The sequence below is a fragment of the Sceloporus undulatus genome, chromosome 3, assembly GCF_019175285.1.
Source record: "Sceloporus undulatus isolate JIND9_A2432 ecotype Alabama chromosome 3, SceUnd_v1.1, whole genome shotgun sequence".
NCBI classification, from domain to species: Eukaryota; Metazoa; Chordata; class Lepidosauria; order Squamata; family Phrynosomatidae; genus Sceloporus; species Sceloporus undulatus.
The window spans coordinates 3576563-3598692 of NC_056524.1; the positions used below are offsets into that span (position 1 = coordinate 3576563).

The 22130-nt window shown below is 42.1% G+C and overlaps 2 protein-coding genes across 7 annotated transcripts in view; both read right to left on the minus strand.

Annotated features, from left to right (window-relative positions):
• The window catches only part of KCNE3 (potassium voltage-gated channel subfamily E regulatory subunit 3), a 23324-nt gene extending 5654 nt beyond the window's left edge, over nucleotides 1-17670 (minus strand). Inside the window, exon 1 of one of the 6 annotated variants that reach the window (XM_042461122.1) lies at nucleotides 17200-17670. The gene's annotated coding sequence lies outside the window, so the exon portion shown is untranslated. The other 5 variants (XM_042461123.1, XM_042461124.1, XM_042461125.1 and 2 more) reach the window with 5 other exon arrangements.
• Nucleotides 17671-19719: 2049 nt separating this feature from the next.
• Nucleotides 19720-22130, minus strand: part of LIPT2 (lipoyl(octanoyl) transferase 2) — a 350867-nt gene continuing 348456 nt past the window's right edge. Inside the window, exon 2 of the mRNA XM_042458851.1 lies at nucleotides 19720-20989. Coding sequence (XP_042314785.1) covers nucleotides 20739-20989 — 251 coding nt within the window. The 3' untranslated portion in view covers nucleotides 19720-20738. The remainder of the gene's footprint in view (nucleotides 20990-22130) is intronic.

Consider the following 22130-nt stretch of genomic DNA (forward strand, 5'->3'; position numbering starts at 1 on the left):
AGATAATTAAAATGTTATGAAACTACTACAGTATTTAAAAGAATCCCTCCCTTGCGTTCTCCAAAAATCCCTGTGGTTTTCCACTTTCGATCTAACCTCAGAGCGATGTCCCCTAAACATTATAATTTAAGCAATTACCAGGAATGTGCCAGTTATGATTTATGGGTTTTGCAAGCAGGATCAGGTCCTTCGCTGGGCAGGGAGTACAAAAACAAGACCCACATGATCCGGCAAGAGTTAAAATGACAGAGGATCGTGGAGTTGGAAGAGACCCCAAGGGCCATCCAGTCCAACCCATTTCTGCCATGCAGGAATACACAATCAAAGCACCTCTGATGGATGTCCATCCAGCCTCTGTTTAAAAGCCTCCAAAGAAGGAGTTGGCATGCTTTTTTATTCCATCCCTTCCAATGCAATCCTGTCTCTTGTCTACTCAGAAGTCCCATGGTGTTCAATGGGTCTTAAATGCCCTTCTTATATGTCTACTTTTAGGACTGTAGCCTAAAATAGTTTTATTATTTATTTATTTATTTATTGCACTTCTATCCCACCTTTCTCCCAAAATAGGATCCAAGGCAGCTTAAAATAATTTCTTTTTCCAACTAAAATTATGGAGGGGGGAATGGGAAAGAATAAGAAAATAGATAGTGATAAGATCATCATAGCCCTGGTTGAGCTGTAGAGATTTGAAGGGGAGATTGGCTTAAGTTAAGCTAAGACTGAAATAAGATGTGCAGAAAAGAAAGTGGTATGAATTGCTGAAGGGTTGGTTAAAGGAAGTACCAAGTGTATGGAATGACTGATGTACTGATGCTATATGTTTGTCAGTACATTTGTTAGTTTTATGTTGACTATTATTTGTTGGATTATTTATTTGATATACTTTTTAATATAATGATAATAATAATAATAATAATAATAATAATAATAATAAAAAGTTTGAACTAAAATATCAATTTGGAGCCAGTATGTTCTCATGGTTTGAGTGCTGGACTACGACTCTAGATATGAGGGTTCGATTCCACGCTCAGCCATTGAAACCCATTGAGTGACTTTGGTCAAGTCACACTCTCTCATCCTCAAGTCACACTCTCTCATCCTCAAGAAAAGGCCGAGCGGGCCTCCCCTCAGCCAATCTTGCCAAGCAAACCCTATGACAGAGTTGCCTTAGGGTTGCCAAAAGTGAGAAATGACTTGAAGTCACACAACAACAACAACAACAACAACAACAACAACAACAAAATATTAATTTACAAAAGTTAAAAAGGAATTAAACATCAGTATTACTAAAACCCTGGGTAGGGTAACCATACATCAGGATCAACTTGAAGGCGTGTATTGTGGGAGACTTGGTGGTGCAGTGGTTTGAGCATTTATTAATCACAGAAGAGAATCATAGAGTTGGAAGAGACCCCAAGGGCCCTGATCCAGTCCAGCCCCATTGTTCTGCCATGCAGGAACTCTCAATCAAAGCATCCCCACTGACAGATGGCCATTCAGCCTCTGCTTAAAGACCTCCAAGGAAGGAGACCTATATGCCACCTCCCTCCCAAAAATGGGAAAAGCTTTGGACCTTACACAGCCATGGAAACCCACTGGCTGACCCTGGGACAGCCACGCTCTCTCAGCCTTAAAGGAAGGCAGTGGTGGCCAACCTCTTCAGATTAATTTCTATCAAGGAATCCCCCTGATAGCAGGGTGACCAGGCATCCGCCTTTTTTCCAGGACATGCCCTCCATTTCAGCCTTCGGATTCCAAAATGCCCTCCATTTTGAGGGAATTGACAGTAATACGATGCTTTTAGCTTTTATTTGGTCGTGTCCTCCATTTCAGCCTTCAGCCCAAAATGTCCTCCATCTTGTGCATGACTATGGAGTTCATCACACGACGAAGGGGATTGGGAGTTTATCCTGCAAATATCCCGGAAAAACCACGTAATTACACAAAACTACTACACACGGCGTTGCATTAAAACTGCCATTAAAGTGGTCACAAAGAAGAATTCAGGCACATCTTTTTACTTTCGGGATTCCAGCAACCATGTGTTTCCAATATCACTTTATTTGCACAATTGTGTGGGATAACCATTCGTGCAATTACTCGCCCTTTTCACTGTATCTGTGGGATGCTTTAAATGTGCTTTAATCTCTCTTTAATGCCAAAATTAGCCCCTGTGTGATAAACTCCCAAGAAGCAAGAATTTGTAGTTATGTATTAGAGGTTTTTTAGCCTTTAGTTGGTCACGTCCTACATTTTTGAGTGTCCTACATTCTGCAGTGCCTTGTCCTCCTTTGCAGTTAGGACATCTGGTCGCCCTGCAAGACCGGCTCGCCTTAATTCAGAGTCAATCCACAATAAATCCCTTTGAGTCACTTTAACATGCAATAACCACATTTTTTAAAGAACAAGCCAGAATCCGAATGCCATGCAGAGGAACCAGTTCGCGATGGCTCCTCCGCTCTGTTTGCACAAAGATTTTTTCTGAGGGCTTTGCAAACATAAAATGAAAAGTTTCATTGCTCTCCTGGTAATGCACAAATAATATTACCTAATATCACGAAAGCGGCAGACTCAGAACAGAGATAACACGCCTTGCTTTGAGACAGAGCCCAGGACCTATTATAGGTCCTATAATAGTCCTATAATATAATATTCCTATAATTCCAATTTTATCATTGGATATTATTTACCATTGTTACTGTTAACTGGGCATTTCAAGTGTTATGTTGGAAGGAGGGATAATGGGTTTTATTGGGTATTTTATTGCATTCTGTATTATATTTCATTCTTATTGGAAGCTGCCTTGATCCAACCGGAGAGGCAGGATAAAAATAAATTATTATTATTATTATTATTATTATTATTATTTAGGAAAAGTCAGAATATTTTTTCTTCAGCTGCCCCAAAATGGTGGAATGACCTGCCAGAAAATATTCGACAGCTGAATATGCTATCTGAATTTAAAGGAGCTTTAAAAACCAATTGCTTCCAGCAGGGCTGCATCCGCACTACAGAAATAATGCAGTTTTGGCAGAACTTTGACTGCTATGGTTCAGTGCTATGCAATTCTGGGATTTGTAGTTTGTTGTGGCACCAGGGCTCTCTGACAGAGAAGGCTCAAAGTCTCACAAAACTACAGTTCCCAGAATTTCACAGCATTGAGCCAGGGCAGTTGAAGTGGTATCAAACTGGATTGTTTCTCCAATGCAGAGGTGTAGTCCAAAAAAGTAACTCTTTCCAGCCTCTGGTAATATAATAAGACCCACTGGCTAGGCTGCTTTGAGGATTCTTGGAGCTGTAGTCCAAACAAGTATGTTTTCCAACCTCTGGAAATGTAATAGGAACCACTTGTTATGCTGGTTTGGGGATTCTGGGAGATGTGGTCCAAAAAGAGTAATTTCTCCAACCTCTGGAAATATACTCCAAACATGTATGCTTTCCAACCTCTGATCATATTATGAAAGACTGACCAAGCTGGCTTGAGGATGCTGGAAGATATAGTAAAAAAAAAAGCAATTTTCTCAGACTCAGGTAATGTAATAGGTGATGCTGGCTTGGAGACTGGGAGATATAGTCCAAAAAAGGCCAATTTTTACAAAAATCAGTCCAAAACCTACATAGAAGGTTTTTAAAAATCTGTCCAAAACCTACATAGAATCAGTGCATAAAGCAGAACGTGGCCTGCCTCAAAGCCACCGCCTTTTGTATTCTCTCAATGCCACCATTGTTTGGAGTCGGAGGAACAGGGAAAAAGAAATGCTGATAAAAAACTGAATTTCTGGCCAGTAACTCCGTGTCCGGCCCAAGAGCTGCTTGGAAGGAACGCCTAGTACACCCTTCTTTGGCCAAAAATCACCTTTTTCCTCCCTTCCTGCAGAATGGGGGAATGCCAACACAATGCCAATTGCTGCTAGAGGAGAAACGGGATCTCCAATGTAGGCCTGCACTTGGCCCTTCCACCTTGGCAGGAATCTTCAGATGCATCCGGACTGCAGAAATAATCCAGTTTGTCACTGCTTTAAATGCCCTGGCTCCGTGCTATGGGACACTGGGATTTGTTGTTTGCTGTGGCACCAGAAAAAGAGCCACCATGGTGCAAGGGTTTGAGTGTTGGACTATGACTCTGGAGACCAGAGTTCGAACCCCAGCTCGGCCATGGAAACCCACCGGGTGACTTTGGCAAAGTTACGCTCTCTCAGCCTCAAAGGATGGCAATGGCAAACCACCTCTGAAGAAACATGCCAAGAAAAACCCATGATCAGTTTCTCTTAGGGTTGCTCTAAATTAGAAATAACCTGAAAGCACACAACAACAAACAATGTGGCACCAGAGCTCTCTGACAGAGAAGACAAAATAGCTCACCGAACTAAAGCCAAGACAGTTAAAGCATAATCAAACTGCATTAAGTCTGCAGTGCAGATGCATCCCAGGAGAGGCCTTTTAAAAAAAAAAAAGAAGTAAACAGGACATCTGATCCCTTCCTGTTGTTCCAGAAAGTCCTCTCCTGGACCTAAAATGGCCCTGGGAGATCTTAAAACATGTCCAAATAAAGCTTTCTCGAAATAAAATAAACCTAGAGAGTGTCTGGGTGCAAAAAAATAAAAGATTTTGATTTCCTCTCTGCAGCATCTCACAGACACATGTGACCAAGTTACTTGTGGTCAAGATGGGGAAAGTTATTGTCCAGTATCCTCTCCATGGTCTACATTCTGTAACTTTAGATCTACTTAGCCACCTGGCAAAGGCATTCAGAAACCCTGGGAGTAAATTGCAAAGATGCTTTAACAAGACAATGGCAAGAGTGTCCCAATGCACATCAAACTTGACCAGTGTGCACTGACACTCTCTAGCTGGTGCCCCAATACACAATGGTCCCAATGTGGAAAATGCTCCCTTGGAGTGTGTTGGAATTTCCTTCTTTGGAAGTCTTTAAATAGAGGCTGGACAGCCATCTCTTGGGGGTGCTTTGATTGAAAGTTCCTGCATAGCAGAACAGTGTTGGTCTGGATGGTCCTTGTGGTTTCTTCCATCCCTGTGATTCTATGATTCGATTCGATTTGATTCTATGAACATGCATCAGCCCTGTTGTGTTTCAGTCTCAACGTGCCATCAATTCCAGTACCCATTGGTCACTTTGCTGGCTCCTCTCCATAACTTTACAGCCACCCTTTACTGCATACGGACTTTACAAAAATGCCAAATTCTAATTTTGTAGACATGCATCCGCTTATGATGACTTAAGTCCCTAACAGGATTCCAGACGTTAGCTCTAAGATGTACAACAATCCCTCCAGGAAAGAGACATAGGAAGGCAAAAGATGGGCATATGCTTATGAGTCTCCCCAGCAGGACAAGACAAATGACAATGCTGTACAACTGAACTGAGGCAGCAAGCGTGCAGGTGAATGCACAACCAAATAGCAATAGCAATAGCAAGTACATTTGTATACCACTTATCAGTGCACTTAAGCACTCCCTAAGCGGTTTACAAAATGTAAGCTAATTACACCCAGGAGCATCCATGCACCATGCACATCTGAATACACAAGGGCACAGCATGTGCAATGCCACTTCCCGAGCCTTGGACTGTACATCAGAACCTGTTGCATCTGACAAAAATGTTGATTTAATTTTGTATGGGAGCATGTGCATGTAGAAGATCACCCACAGGATCCAAGCTGCTGGCTAGCCCTTTCCGATGTATGATGTGGTCAGAAACCACATGCACCCAGGAGCCTCCATATACCATACACATCTGAATGCACAAGGACACGACACGGGCAGTGCCACTTCCCCAACCTTGGACTGAACATTGGACCTTTTGCATCAGATAAAAATGGCAATCGAACTCTATACGGGAGCATAAGATCACCCACAGAATCGTAGCTGCTGACTAGCCCTTTCAAATGTATGATGTGGTCAGAAACCAAAGGCACCCAGTTGCCTCAATGCACCATGTACATTTTATGTGCAAGGACATGGCACTGGCAATGTCATTTCCCCAACCTTGGACCAAACATCAGAACCTTTTGCATCAGACAAAAATGTCCATCAACTTCTATAGGGGAGCATGTGCATGCGTAGGATCACCCACAGGATCCCAGCCGCTGACCAGCCCAGGGAACCAACCTTTCAAAGATCCATTGGCTTCCACTTTTACCTGTCTTTCCAACCACTACAGCTATTCCCTCTTTCTGGGAGCAACGCTGACGTCTGAGGCCGCTTTCCTTCGGCAGCTCTCTTATCTGGATTGTTGACTGAGGGGAATTAACTGCACATTTCAAGGATCGCCAGGACTGTGTACTTTCCCCGATTTGCGCAAACAAAGCTCTCTGGTTTCATCATTGCCACCTGCCAGGAGAGCAAGAGGCTGAGAAAAACCACCGTCCTCCTTCCTCCAGCCACGCTTCTGCAAGGGTCACATACAGGGTTGCATAACACCAACACAGAGAGAGACTGGGGCCACAACAAACTACAGTTCCCAGAATTCCATACCGTTGAGCCAGGTTAAAGTGGTGTCAAACTGGATTATTTCTGCAGTATGGCTAAAGCCATACCCATGTTAGTATGGAATATCAGTCTGCAAAGGGATCTTGTAGTACCTTTGAGACTAAACGAGCAAAAGTTGTGGCTACGTCGAAGATAGTGCAACAAGATCCCTTTCCGTATTAATCTGAGGTCTAATCTGCACTGCAGAATTAATGCAGTTTGATGTCATTTTGACTGCCATGCTGTGGAATTTGTATGGGATCTGTAACTATGTGACACATTTAGCTTTCTCTGTCATAAGATGATAGAATAATAGCGTTGGAAGAAACCGCAAGGGCCATCCAGTCTAACCCCTGCAATGAAAGCTTTAGTGCCACAACAAACTAGAAATCGCAGAATTCCAGTGGATGGAGCCACAGGAGTTAAAGTGGTGTCAAACGGCATTATTTCTGCAGTGCAGATGCAACCTGAGTTGACTTTTACAAAATGATTCCTTTTTAAAAAGCTCTGTCCTTTGCATTTGAGTAAGTTTCAGAGAGCCATCATGGTGTAGTGGTTTGAGTGTTGGACTAGACTTTGGAGGCCAAGGTTTGAATCCCCACTCGGCCATAAAACCCACTGGGTGCCCTTGGGCAAGTCACACTCTCTCAGCCTCAGGGGAAAGCAATGGCAAACCTCCTCTGAACAAATCTTGTCAAGAAACTCTGCAACAGGGTTTGCCTTAGGGTCATTAGAAAAAAACCCTCTAAGATGCCCCAAAGCGCTTTCCTTTTTTAATAACAACAACAGAACTTTCAAAAGAACTGCCAACTCACACCCACTGCATTAATCCAAAAACTAATATACTACAAGTTACTCTCAATGATGGTGAGTTTTGGGGCATTGCGGGTGGTAAATCCGTACTCTATGCTGTAGAAAAAACTCCATCCTACAAAATCCTGGGATTTGTATTTTTGTGAGGCACCAGCACTCTTTGGCAGAGAAGGCTCAAGATCTGGTAAAACTACAAATCCCAGGATCCCTTAAGATGGCACTACAGCACTTAAACTGGGAACAAGTTGCATTATTTCTAGAGGCACCCTATATTCTTGACTGAAGTGTAAAGCAGGTATCCAAGTTGTTGGTCCTATTTAGGAGCTGCTAAACTTTAACATTTTGGATAGCTGCTTAAAATACCACACTGAAACCTAAAGCCAATTTATGATGGAAGGCAACATCTTCTGTTGCAGACAAAGCATATACTAGACACTAACCTTAAAGTGCTTTGATAATCATCCTCACTCCCAACTTTTTAGAGCAAGAGCTGGGCAGAGAGAAGATAGGCATCTGGAATGCCATTCTCAGCGCCACTAAACTACCCTGAACTACAGTCCCCAGATTCCTCAGAGGAATCCAAAAAAACTGGTGCAGAAGACCAAAAGGGATACAACTGTGGAATAATCTACAATAATCTAACATCCAACAAAACAGCCATACCTTTATGGGGCCAACTGAAATGCAGAAAATATGTTGCAAGCTTTCGAGGCTCTGGCTTCTTCATCACAGAATCATAGAGTTCGAAGAGACCCCAGGGCCATCCAGTCCAACAACCTGCCATGCAGGAACTCACAATCAAAGCACACACACACCCCAACAGATGGGCCTCCAGCCTCTGTTTAAAGACCTCCAAGGAAGGAGTGTGTTCCACTGTCGAACTGCCTTTACCGTCTCAGGAAGTTCCTCCCAATGTTGAGGTGGAATCTCTTTTCCTGGAGCTTGCATCTATTGCTCTGTGTCCTATTCTCTGGAGCAGCAGAAAACAAGCTTGCTCCACCCTTTCACATATTTAAACAGGGCTATCATATCATCTCTTAACCTTCTCTTCTCCAGGTTAAACACGCCTAGCTCCCTAAGTCTCTCCTCATAAGGTATGGTTTCCAGACCCTTCACCATTTTTATCATCCTCCTCTGGACACACTCCAACTTGACAACATCCTTTTTGAATTATGGTGCCCAGAACTAGACACAGTATTCCAGGTGGGACCTGACCAATGCAAAATAGAGTGGCACTATTACTTCTCTTGATCTAGACACTATACTTCTATTGATGCAGCCTAAAATCGCATTGGCCTTTTTAGCTGCCGCATCACACTGTTCATCTTGTGGTCTACTAAGGATCCTAGATCCCTTTCACACATATAAGTCTCCTTAAACCAAGTGGGTACCCCCATCCTATATCTGTGCATTTCATTTTTTCTAGCTAAGTCCAGTATCTTACCTTTCACCCTGTAGAAGTTCATTTTGTTAGTTTTGGCCCAGCTTTTGAATCTATTGAGGTCACTTTGAATTTGGATCCTCTCCTCTGAGGTATTAGCTACTCCTCCTTGTTTGGTGATTAAAACTCATACAGGCTGGAAATTAAGAAACTCTGGCTCAGAAGCATTAAGAGGGGACCTAGTAAAAGAAATGACAGTCCTTGCCCATAAGGAAACCATGCTTGCCCATAGAGAATCATTGGCGAATACTTGCCCACAATCACTTATGGATTCCTTTTTTGTGTGTTGAATGTTTTAGAAACCCACCTTCTATATTCTCTATGGGCAAGTATTCTTCTGTTATTCTCTATGGGCAAGTATCCTCCTATCATTCTTTATGGGCAAGTATTCTCCAATGGTTCTCTATGGACAAGTCTTCTATTATTCTCTATGGGCAAATATTCCCCAATGTTTCCCTATGGGCAAGTATTCCCTTTCTCCAATGATTCTCAATGATTCCCTTGGAAGGAAAATGCCTGCTGGACGACCCCTCCATGATCCTGCTCTGCTCACCTCTGGGCTTTCCTTTTCCTCCTCCTCTTCCAACCGCACTGGCTTTCCTCTGCTGCTGCTGCTGCTTTCTGAAGCGGCGCATGTCTCGCACCGGGAACCCAGGGCTCAAGGCGGAGCCGGACCTCCTTCTTCCCTCCCTGCCTTCCAGCAATGGGGCAGCTTCAGGCAGAAATCCCATGGGGGTGGGGGAAGGTTTATGTGCCTCTACTGTAGGAATAATGCAGTCTGACACCACTTTAACTACCCTGGTGGCTCCATCCCTGCAGAGACCCTGGGATTTGTAGTTTGGAGGAGGAGGAAAGTTGAAGCCCTTGTAAAACTACAGATCCCATGGATTTCTGCAGTGCAGATGCAGCATAACACTGACTTGGGGTGCGTCTGCATTGTAGGAATAATGCAGTTTGACATCGCTTAAACTGCCCTGGCTCCACCCCTGCAGACATCCTGGGTAACCCTGGGATTTGTGGAAGAGATGGTGAAACTCTTCTCTAAAACTACAGATCCCAAGCATTCTCTAGGATGGAGCTAAGAGCACTTAAAGTGGTGCCAAACTGCACTGTATCTGCAGTGCAGATGCAGCCTAAGACCGATTGGGGGAGTGCAGTGACTGTAGGAATACTAATGCAGCTTCACACCACTTTAAGGGGTATGGTACTTTGGAGAGTCACCAGCGCTCTTTGGCAGAGATGGCTAAGGACCGTGTCAAACTACAAATGCCAGGATTTTATAGGATGAAGCAACAGCTCTTAAAGCAGTGTCAAACTGCATCATTTCTACTGTGTGAGATGCACCCTGAGAGAGGTGCTTTTTCACACTGCATCTACACTGCCAAAATAATGCTATTTTACCCAGCTTTTAGCTGCCATGGCTCCCTCCAACAGAATGTTGGGGTCTGTTATTCCTCCTCTTCAGCTGAGAAAACGAACTTTGCAAAACTACAAATCCCAGGACAGAACCACAGAGTTGGAAGAGGCCACAAGGAGCCATCCAGTCCAACCCCATTCTACCATGCAGGAACTCACAATCAAAGCATCCCTGACAGATGGCCATCCAGCCTCTGTTTAAAGACCTCCAAGGAGGGGTGTCCTCCACTACATTCCAAGGGAGTTTGTTCCACTGTTGAACAGCCCTCACTGTCTGGAAGTTCCTCCTAATGTTGAAGTGGAATCTCTTTTCCTGGAGCTTGGTTTCCTGGTTCTCTGGAGCAGCAGAAAACAAGCTTGCTCCATCCTCAATGTGACACTCCTTCAAATATTTAAACAGGGCTATCATATCACCTCTTAACCTTCTCTTCTCCAGGCTAAACATCCCCAGCTCCCTGAGTCATTCCTCATAGAGAAACATGGCCCTTCACCATTTTAGTTGCCCTTCTTTGGACACACTCCAGTTTCTCAATATCTTTTTGAATTGTGGTGCCCAGAACTGGACACAATATTCCAGGTGAGGTCTGACAAAACAGAATATAGTGGCACTATTACTTTCCTTATCTAATAATAATAATAATAATTTGTTTTATTTATATACTGCTATTCCAAAGATCATAGCGGTGAACAGCAAGTAAGCTAATGAGCAAGTAAGCTAATTTGCCCCCAACAGTCTGGGTCCTCATTTTAGCTCCCTCCTCGGAAGGATGCAAGCCTGAGTCGAGCTTGGGCCCTTTTGCTGGTCTTGAACTCGCAACCTTGTGGTTTTGAGTGAATGGCTGCAGTACAGGCATTGAACCACTGCGCCATCTAGACACTATACTTCTATTGATGCAGCCTAAAATTGTATTGGCCTTTTTAGCTGCTGCATCGCACTGTTGACTCATGTTCAATTTGTGGTCTACTTGGACTCCTAGATCCCTTTCACACGTATAAGTCTCATTCAGCCAGGTGTCCCCCATAATCCTATATCTGTGCATTTTATTTTTCCGCCCTAAGTGCAATACCTTACATTTCTCTGTGCTTAATTTCATTTTGTCAGCTTTGGCCCAGCTTTCTAGTCTATTCAGGTCATTTTGAATCTTGATCCTGTCCTCTGGAGTATTAGCTATTCCTCCTAATTTGGTATCATCTGCAAATTTGACAAGTATGCCCCCAATTCTGTCATCCAGGTCATTGATAAAGATGTTGAATAGCACTGGGCCCAGGACAGAGCCCTGTGGGACCCCACTGGTCACTTCTCTCCAGGATGAAAAGGAGCCATTGTTGAGCACCCTTTGTGTTTGGCCAGTCAGCCAGTTACAGATCCATGTAACAGTTGCCTTGTCTAGCCCACATTTTATTAGCTTCTTTGCAAGGTGCCATATGATGGACCTACAGCACCCGTTAAAGAACATTCCCCTATTAGATTATGATACTGGACATCTTAAAGTTTTAATTGTATAATTTTTAATGTTAAATAATGTTATGGTATAGTTATACCTGTACATCAATGTTTTAACTGTTTTATATTGTATTACGATGCTGTTATGGTTTTATCTGATGTGAACCGCTTTGATCTCAAGGAAAAGCGCTATATAAATAAACAGTTTATTATTATTATTATTATTATTATTATTATTAAAGTGCTAATGTAGAGATTCAATATGGTGTAGTGGTTTCAGTGTTGGACTAGGACACTGGGAGACCACTGGGATGGGGCACATACCCACATCTGTGCAGAAAGATGGGAAATAGAGGTGCTTACTATAGAGGAGCACTGGCACACAAACACACATACACCTCACACTCTGCATTTCAGATGGACACTGACAAGCCAAAGGATGAGTTCTGCCCAATCCCACAAGACCAGAATCCCCCTTCCATCTCTTGTGTATCCCCAAACAGGCTCCGGATCTTGTCTAGGTATTGTTGTAGAGCGATTTGAGTTTCCTAAGGCTTCATTCAGATAGGAAACAAAAAAAATTGAAATATCAAAAATGTCAAAGCTAAGCCTTGTTAGGGTCTAGCTTTAAAATCAGCAGAATAGCAGAAAAGGTGTCCTTGTCTAGCTCTACTTCCTTAAGAACTGAGACTGACTCAAAAACAACACAAGTAGTTTGCAGTTCAAACAAAAGTTTACTAGTGGCTTTAATGTAGCTACTGAATAATTCAGGTTAAGAAGAAATATTTATGTCACGATCTTTCCAATGAACGTTGATGGAGAAGGAAGATGAAGGACCCAACAAGGCAGGAAAAAATCTTTAATGTTTGTTAGTCCCAAAGAAGGAGTGATCTAAATCACATTGTTAGTTTGAATGAGAGAGAGAAGTTTGCCTGCAGGAAATCCCTATCTATCTAAGGAGGGGGAAAGAGAATGCAAAAATCTTCCAACAGTTGTAAAGTCCATAACACATCCTTTGGTATTTGGTCAGCAATGTATGCTGTAAGTTTGAATAAGTGATCTCTGTGTGTGTGTTACTGTCTATATAATTCTCCAGACTGGTATAGTTGGTGCTGGACCTTGTGCCTGGCTTTTACCCCTCTCACAGAGCCAAGGTAAGCATTTCCCCAAATAAACCAAATTAACTAAATTTACAGTTAGCCCTCCATATCCACGGATATTTTATCCATTGATTCAAGCATCCACAAACTATATCAATCCCAACAAGCAAACCCTGATTTTGCCACTTTGTATGAACCATATAAATCCCAAAAAGGATACCCTGGATTTGCCATTTTATATAGTAAAATAAATAATAAGTAAATAATTTATTTGTATCCCGCCCAACCAACAAGGAATCCGGGCGGCTCGCAACAGTGGAAGTACAATAAAAATACCATATAAAGCAAACTAATCCCTTCCCAGCCCCCCAGCATATAAAGCAGACAATAACAATAAGCAATATCAACACAGTGGCAATCAATAGGAAAACATAAGAATGTTACAAGTCCAACTATATGGGCTCCAAAAAGCAAACCCTGATTTTGTCATTTCACATAAACAATATAAATCCCAAAAAGCAAATCCTGAATTTGCCTTTTTATATAAACTATATAAATCCTCAAAAGCAATCCCTGGATTTGCCATTTTATATAAACTATGTATATAGGTTCCAAAAAAGCAAACCCTGATTTTGCTATTTTATATAAGGGTCACTATTTTACTAGGATATTGTATTTAATGGGACTTGAGTATCCATGGATTTTGTTATTCATGGGAGTCTTGGAACCAAATCCCAGCAGATACCAAGAGTCCACTGCACTAAAGATAGATTGCAACTGTTGGTGGAGGTTCTACCAGCCCTACACAAAAAGGGTAACAGTGGCTGCAAGACAGCAGCGAGAGAAGCCTTACTAGCTATGGGATTGAAAATGTAACTTCCCTCTCCCTACGTTCTGTCCCAAGAGTTTGATGGGAATCTCCTGACCTTTAATCTGGCAATGAGAGATTCCACATTAGCGTTATGAAATACATTTATGATTCCAAGGAACAGGAGGGGGAAAGGACTTTGGTGTACGGTCCACGCCTGCTTTAAGGAGCTTAAGGCCAAAACCTTAGGAGTGTGCTCTAAAATTATACAAAATGTTCTAACATGGGGTGCGTATATTATCCTGAAATATGTCCTGCAATTTGCCTTGCAGTGAGCTTAACCCATAAATCCAGGCAGTTCCAGGAGATAATCTCAGCCTGTCACCTTCTAGGAGGAGATGCAGAAGAACAAGACAGCACCCAGCTAGGATGGGTCTTCTTGTTCTTCTTGTGTACCTTCAAGTCGTTTCCGACTTATGGAGACCCTAAGGCAAAGCTATCATGGGGTTTTCTTGGCAATCTTTGCTCAGAGGCGGTTTGCCATTGCCTTCCCCTGAGGCTGAGAGAGTGTGACTTGCCCAGGGAGACACAGTGGGTTTCATCACTGAGCGGAAAATCGAACTCCAGTCTCCAGTCATAGTCCAACGTTCAAACAACTATGCCACAATGGGTCTACACAAGTGTAAATCACAGCCAGGGCCCTCTTGGCAGGTCATCATTACTAGGATTTACATGAGCGTAATTGGCAAAGATGGAGAGTGTTCAGAGGAGGGCAACCAAGATGGTAAAAGGTCTGGAAACCATCAAGCCCTCTAAGCAGTAGCTTGTGTTTCTCTCCAAGTGAACTTATGGCCACCCTGTGGATTTTTCATAGGGTTTTTTTTGGGCAGGGATACCCAAAAGTGGTTTTCCCAGTCCCCTGCTCTGTACTATATGCTACAGGACCTGGGGTCCATTGGCATAGAATCATAGAGTTGGGAGGCTCCCCCAAGGGTCATCCAATCCAACCCCTTTCCACCATGCAGGAAGCCACCCTCAAAGCCCTCCCTGGGACTGATGGCCATCCAGCCTCTGCTTAAAAACCTCCACAGAAGGAGAATCCACCACACTCCAAGGCAGCAGCGTCTTCCACTGTCAAACAGCCCTTACTGTCAGGAGATTCCTCCTAATGTTGAGGTGGAATCTCTTTTCCTGTAGCTTGCATCCATTGTTCCAGGTCCTGTTTTCTGGAGCAGCAGAAAATAAGCTGCCTCCCTCCTCAATATGACACCCTTCAAATATTTAAACAGGCCTATCATATTACCTCCTAACCTTCTCTTCTCCAGGCCAAACATCTCTAGCTCCCTAAGTCCCTCCACATAAGGAGGAGGACAAGCACATACCTATCTTTAGCTAGAGACAATCCTGAAAGGGCATGCCTCTAGTGCTCAAGGAGGCTTTATGAAAAACACCAACTTATCAAGACCTCTTGCACTAAAGGCTGGGAAGGACACCAGGGCTTTCATCAGAAGCTACCGGAGTTCTCTGGAGAAAGCATCTTGCATCCTGACTTGGTATTAATTTCTTGGCTTGAACCTTTTGACTATGGACTGACCTAACCACACTACTTTTCTGGAATGCTTGACCTGGACTGTCCATCTTTGCTCTTGGCTTGACCTTTGGCTTATACTCGGACTGATTCCTGACTTCAGGATACCTAGAGGACCGCCTCTCCCCATACATTCCGCCCCGCACCCTCAGAACATCTGGGCAGCAACTACTGAGGGTCCCAGGGGCTAGACTAGCCTCCACAGCAAGGAGGTCATATACTATCATTGCCCCGACCCTCTGGAACACGCTGCCCATAGAGCTCCGCTTGGCCACCTCCCTGACCCAGTTCAGGAAGGAATTAAAAACCTTCCTGTTCCAGCTAGCATTCCCAGACACAAGTTCCAGCTAGTCTCCCCCCCCCCCCTCTGACAGCAGTGGTAGCTGGTTAGAATGGGTTTTAATACGGGTTTTAATAGTTTTATTGTATTTGTATGTGTATTTTGTAAATTGTATTTGATTTGCTGTGCACCGCCCTGATTGTAGGAAGGGCGGTATATAAATAAATTATTTATTTATTTATTTATTATTATTCATTTGCCTTTGCCTGTAAGTCTGCCTTTCAAGACTTAGTGGAGTCTCCCTCCTTGGAGGTCTTCAAACAGAGGCTGGATGGCCATCTGTCAGGGATGCTTTGATCTGGATTTCCTGCATGGCAGAAGGGGGTTGGACTGGATGGCCCTTGCTGTCTCTTCCAACTCTATGATTCTATGGTTCCACAAATTCCGTGTGAAGTCTTTTTGTTTTGGAATCTGTTTTGTTTTGGAGCTGCTCTGTTGGCTGCTTTCCAGGACTGCATTTCATTTTTTTGCCCTAAGTGCAGTACCTTACATTTCTCCATGTTGAAGTTGATTTTGTTAGCTTTGGCTCAGCTTTCTAATCTATTCAGGTCACTTTGAATCTTGATGCTCTCTTCTGGGGTATTAGATACTCCTCCTCATTTGGTGTCATCTGCAAATTTGATAAGCTCTCCTTCTGTTTCTTCATCCAAGTCATTGACAGAGATGTTGCCCAACAGGAAAGAGGGCAGTAGCCCCCAAAAGCTTGGGGACCACTGCCATAGGGTCTCAATGAAATGCAAACTTAATGTATTCATAAGGCAGATGCAAAAGGACCCAGGGCTGGCAGCTGGAACCTTTGAAGAGATTCTCTGAAGCCCCACCTTGAAATCTTCTGCAATTTGACTGATACTAATGAATGGTGTAAAGCTAATTTGAGAAAAGGCTTTGAATGTTTAAAGTCTGGAAAACTAAGCAACCTAGATAAATTCTCCAGGCAATTTGTATGTGTCTATGTATGCACCTTCAAGTCCCCTGTCGATGTATGGCAACCCCTGAATTTCATACGAGTTTTCATTGGCAATGAATACTCAGAGGTGTTTTGCCAATATTTGGAAGGAGCTAAAATAACAGCTAAAATGCCGCAGGCCATAACAGAGGATTCTTAGCCTACATTGTAACTTTTGTACGGTGTAAATTTTTTAGCTGCCTCTCTTTTAACTGTTGAGTCTCAAACCCAGGAAACAGCTGGACTGTGAATATAAATACAATGATGGTGATGAAGTCTTGGAAAACTCCAGGAACATCACATTAACAGTCACAGGGCCTACTGTTTAACACTATTAAAGTGCACACAGGATCAAAACTAGACATGGAATTTTAGCCACTTTGTTTTGGGTTCCATCTCCCCATTTTTTCATTCTTGACAATGTGTGAACCCCTGACCACTAAACTGACCCCAAAGCCCATAGAAGTTGCCCATCTTTCACTTTCAAACATGTTCCCACATACCAATAGATGTTAGTAAAGCTTTAGCCTTTGCCAGAACTCCCTATCCCTCTCCTAAGCTACTGTGAAGCAGTTAAAAGAACTCTTCCAGTTTAGTTAACACAACGTGTCCACTCCTTCCACAAACCTACGACTTCTCCTCCCTTTGCTTTGCAGCCCATCCAAATCCGTTTGCGTGGATCTTTCCCTCGCATTCCACTTCCCACAGAGGAGAAACCACTGGCAACCTTCCTCCATGTGGCCACTCAAAATAACATCAAGTTATGAACTTTCTTTCTTCTTACAGTCTAGAAGTAAAGCCATGAAATACTTACGGAAGAATTGCCAATCCAGAGTTCCTGAGCAGACGTCAGCAGCCTTACAAATATGACAACCACCTCCCTCTTTTGCAAAATGTGATCTTGTATTTATGTTCTGTGAATGATTGATCAGGTGATCTCTCCCAGCAGTGGCAGAGGCATCTCTTATTGGGAGGAGCTGGTTGTTTATGTTGGGTCTCATCCTTGCATTGCAGAGCTTGGAAAAAATGTAGTTTGGGACTTTTTTGTTGTTGTAAGCTGCCCTCAAGTCGATCCTAACTCATGGTGGATGACATCTCCAAGCACCCCTATCTTCCACTGCTCTGCTCAGGTCCTGCAAATTCAAGGCCATGACCTCTTAATAGAGTCCAACCATCTGACATGTGGTCTTTTTCTCTTTCTACCTCTCTCCACCTTTTGTAGCATTATTGTCTTTTCTAGTGATCCGTATCTTCTCATTATGTGGTCAAAATACGACAGCCTCAATTTAGTTATCTTGGCCCCTAAGGAGATTTCAGGCTTGATCTGTTCAAAGACCCATTTGTTTGTCTTTTTGGCTGTCCCCAGTATCATAGAATCATAGACTTGGAAGAGACCTCAAGAGCCATCCAGTCCAACACCTGGCCATGCAGGAATACCAATCAAAGCACCCTAAAAGATGGCCATCCAGCCTGTTTAAAGACCTCCAAAGAAAGAATAAAATCATAGAGTTGGAAGAGACCACAAGGGCCATCCAGTCCAACCCCCTGCCATGCAGGAACTCACAATCAAAGCACTCCCTGTGACAGATGGGCATCCAGCCTCTGTTTAAAGACCTCCAAGAAAGGAGACTCCACTATACTCTTGTGATCTTGTATTTATGTTCTGTGTTTCTCTTAATGTTGAGGTGGAATCTCTTTTCCTGTAACTTGCATCCATAGTTCTGTGTTCTAGTCTCCAGAGCAGCAGAAAACAAGCTTGCTCCCTCCTCAATATGACATCCCTTCAAGTATTTAAACAGGGCTATCATATCACCTTTTAACCTTCTTTTCTCCAGGCTAAACATCCCCAGCTCCCTCTTTCCTCATAGGACATGGTTTCCAGACCCTTCACCATTTTGGTGGCCTTCCTTTGGACACATTTCAACTTCTCCATGTCCTTCTTGAATTGTGGTGCACTGGACACAGGAATCCATCCTCAGCACTCTTCTCCAGCACAACATCTCAAATGAGTTTTCTCTGTTTGCTTTCTCTACTGTCCAGTTCTCACATCCATACATAATGATAGGGAATAATACCATGGCTTCGACAATCCTAACTTTAGTGCTCAGTTGTATATAATAATAATAATAATAATAATAATAATAATAATAATAATAATAATAATAATATTGTATTTATATACCGCTTTTCCATTGATCAAAGTGGTTTAACAACATGTAAAACTTACAATATAAAAACATCAATATATTAAAAACACAGTAAACAATAAACTATATCTCATGCCAGCTTTACTCTTTATCTTTGCTCTTTAGGTCTTGTCTAGTTCTTTCATAGCGGCCCTTCCCATTCCTAGTCTTCTTATTTCTTGACTGCAGTCACCATTCTGATCAATGTTTGATCCTAGGTATGGGAATTCTTTAACTATTTCTATTTCTTCATTGTTTAGGTTGAATTTGTGTATTTCTGTAGTCATTTGTTTTCTTTATGTTCAGCATCAAGCCTGCCTTTGCACTTTCGATGTTCCTTAGTAACTGTTCCAAGTCTGTGATGTCTTCCCCCAGTATTATGGTGTCATTCACATAACTTAGGTTTTGATGTTCCTTCCTGCTATCTTCACTCCTCCTCACAAAATTCCCTGGAGGAGTTTCCGCTAAAAGCTGAAGGCTCCCATCAGCCTCCATGTTTCATTAGGACCTCAAAGCTTTCTTTCTACCTGTCCAGGCCCTGCTTGGTAAAGCCAACCATTTATCCTTTTCCTTTGGCAGCTAGAAGCTAGGAATATGAATCTTCACTTATTTCATTCTTGCATGGAAAAACAAACTTTTTTTTTAATGGGTCCTCCCCATTTAAAAGCCATTTTTCATACTTCAAGACTTTTTTTGTGGCAAATTCATTTGTGCAATTTGTGGGTTTTGTGCAAAAAGATTCTTTCATGAAATATCCTTATGTTCTGTGCTGACAGCATTTTCCCAGTCACAAATAATCCTTGTGGCATTTGGCCTTTTCCTCGATTGGGTGTCTTGATGGTCCACACACTCTTTGTTGATAATGCAAAACATTGTAACTCTTCCTTCTGTCCCTATTAGCACCAGCGCTGGAAATACATCTCCTCAGTTGCTATAGGAATATGTCAACTCCTAACATCAACCCAGTTTCAATCCAATTTATCATGGGTTTTATCGATATATACTGTAATTCTGTTGTCTGTAAGCCACACTGGAGGATATGCATGCTGAAAGGGAGATGTAATTATGACAAAATAAATAACAAATATAGAAATACAATATCATACTAGAAGGGACTCTATAAATTGTAGAGACAACTTAAACAAATATGTCCTTAGTCTATTAGTTTACTGGGGCTAAAGAAGATGACAGATGATTGCAGCTGTTCCACCTTTTGTAAAGATGAAAACAGTTTTGGGGGGTTTTAGGTGTGTTAGAGAAAACCAATTCATGTTGTGTCGAAAATACAGCAAAATCTTTCTACATATTAACACAGTTGTTAACTCCAACTGCTTCCAGACTTCAGAATTAATGCAATTTGACCCCACTTTATCTGCCACAGCTCCATCCTATGGAATCCTGGGATGTGTAGTTTGAGCTGAAAGTGAAGCCAACATCGCACAAAACTACAAATCCCAGAATTCCATAGCATTGAGCCATGGCAGTTAAGGCAGTGTTAAACAGCATTAATTGTGCAGTGTGGATGCAGCCTGTTTCCTACAATCGTGCTGTCATTTTCCTATATGACTACTACACACTTGCTTTGCTATTAAAAACAGAAACCAGGATTCTGAATGTTTATCAAGGGCTATTCTTTTCCAAGACAGAAAACCATATTCCATAATTCTCAAGAGTGAATTACACGGCAATCTTGCTTCCTCCAGAAAGATTTCCTCCCCATCTTTACTACACTCTCACCATCGCCTCTACAGTCCCTTACTTTTTATATGCATTATTTTCCAAGAAAAGATAAATAGGAACAGTAGTGTTTGAATCAAACATACATTCAAAGGCACATGGTCTCATTTTAGGCCCTTGAACAGATACAAAATAGATGTTTCAACCCTGTTATGGATGCCACAATTTTTTAAAAGGCTGAGTTAAATTATCATAGATTCTTGGAAATTGTAGCTTTATTGGCAACACTGAAAATTCTGGGCCAGAGAATCCTGAATTCTCTCTCCAAACAGGTAACATTCCCATGATTTATTGGGCAGGCAATTGCCAATATATCATGTTTACACAACAGAGGATAACTCTCATTATATAAAGTCTGTTGCATGTTTCAGCATCTTAAGGAGGGAAAAGCACTCTGTGCTCCCAGGGATGTGTAAAAACAGTGCATCCGTCATTCTCTTAAACAGGCGTCTTTTGATTCTGGAGATTCATCTATTAAAGTGCACTTAAACACCTCTTGAAATACATCCAGGAAAGGCTCAGTAACTTCTTCAACGGAGACATGTCTCTGCAGTTCTTTGCTCAGGGAAGTCACCTCCTTCCCTTCCAGTCCACAGGGGACTATGTGCTTGAACCAAGTCAGGTCGGTGCAGCAGTTCAGAGCCAAGCCATGCGAGGTTATATGCCTTCCACAATGCACACCTAAAGAATGGGACACAAAAGAAGTCTGTCAATCAGCCTAGAAAGAGACCATGGATACCTTACCCTCCCCAATGGAAACTTCAGCCATTATGCGACGCTGTTCATTTGTTTTGTATTTATTTATTATCCTATTTTTCTCCCAGTATAGGGTCCATCTATATAACTAAAAGTGTGTGTGTGTGTGTGTGTGTGTACTATTAAAAGTGAAAACAAACTACAATTCTCTTTAAGAAATACAAGTAAAAGTTTCATAGTGATAGAATCCTGGAGTTAGAAGGAGACCTCAAAGGCCATGCAGGAATACACACTTAAAGCACTGCCAACAATTCCAGTTTGTGTTTAAAAACCTGTAAAGAAGGTTGTTACCTTTTAAAAGTGACTGATTGTATATTTTTACTAATGCCATTGCAAGTCTTTTTTATCAGTACTTGTTTTAATTTCAGTAACCTGGCTCAAGGCCCAGTTCTGAAAGAAAAGCAGGCTACAATGGAATTAGGAATAATAGCGACAATAGGGACTAAAGCAAATTAAATCAATATTTTTGTTTGTTTGTTTACATTATACTCCTCTTTGCTTTTAGTACAGGACCCAGGGCAGCTGGCAACCCATTTAAACAGTGCACTTGAGTATATAAATGAAAAAAGGGGTAATAATTTGAGCTGCTTTGTGTGCTGGGAGGCAACATATCAATACATAATAAATACTGTTCTGTTGTTTTGTTGTTCTGTTTATTTCTATCCTGTCTTTTCTCCAGAACAAAAGGTAGCCTACCATAGTTAAAACAAGCAGAGCTACAAATGTAGCCTCAGATACTCTCTCTCTCTCTCTCTCTCTCTCTATATATATATATATATATATTACAAACATATATTATACAAATTGTAAATAGAATATATTATCATGAGCCATTGGTAGAAGGAATAATGCTTAAGAGTCCTCTTCAGTCCCTCTCTCAATCTTTTCTTTCTTTCTCTCTTTCCTCCCTTCTTTCTCCAACATAAACTTTCTCCATCCACTCCTTCCTTTTTCCTTCTCTTCCCTTATTTTTCTTACATTCCTTCTTTCACTCCATACATACACACACTTTCCCCTCTCATTATTCTTTCTTTATCTTCTTTTTTCATTCCTTCATTCTCCCCCA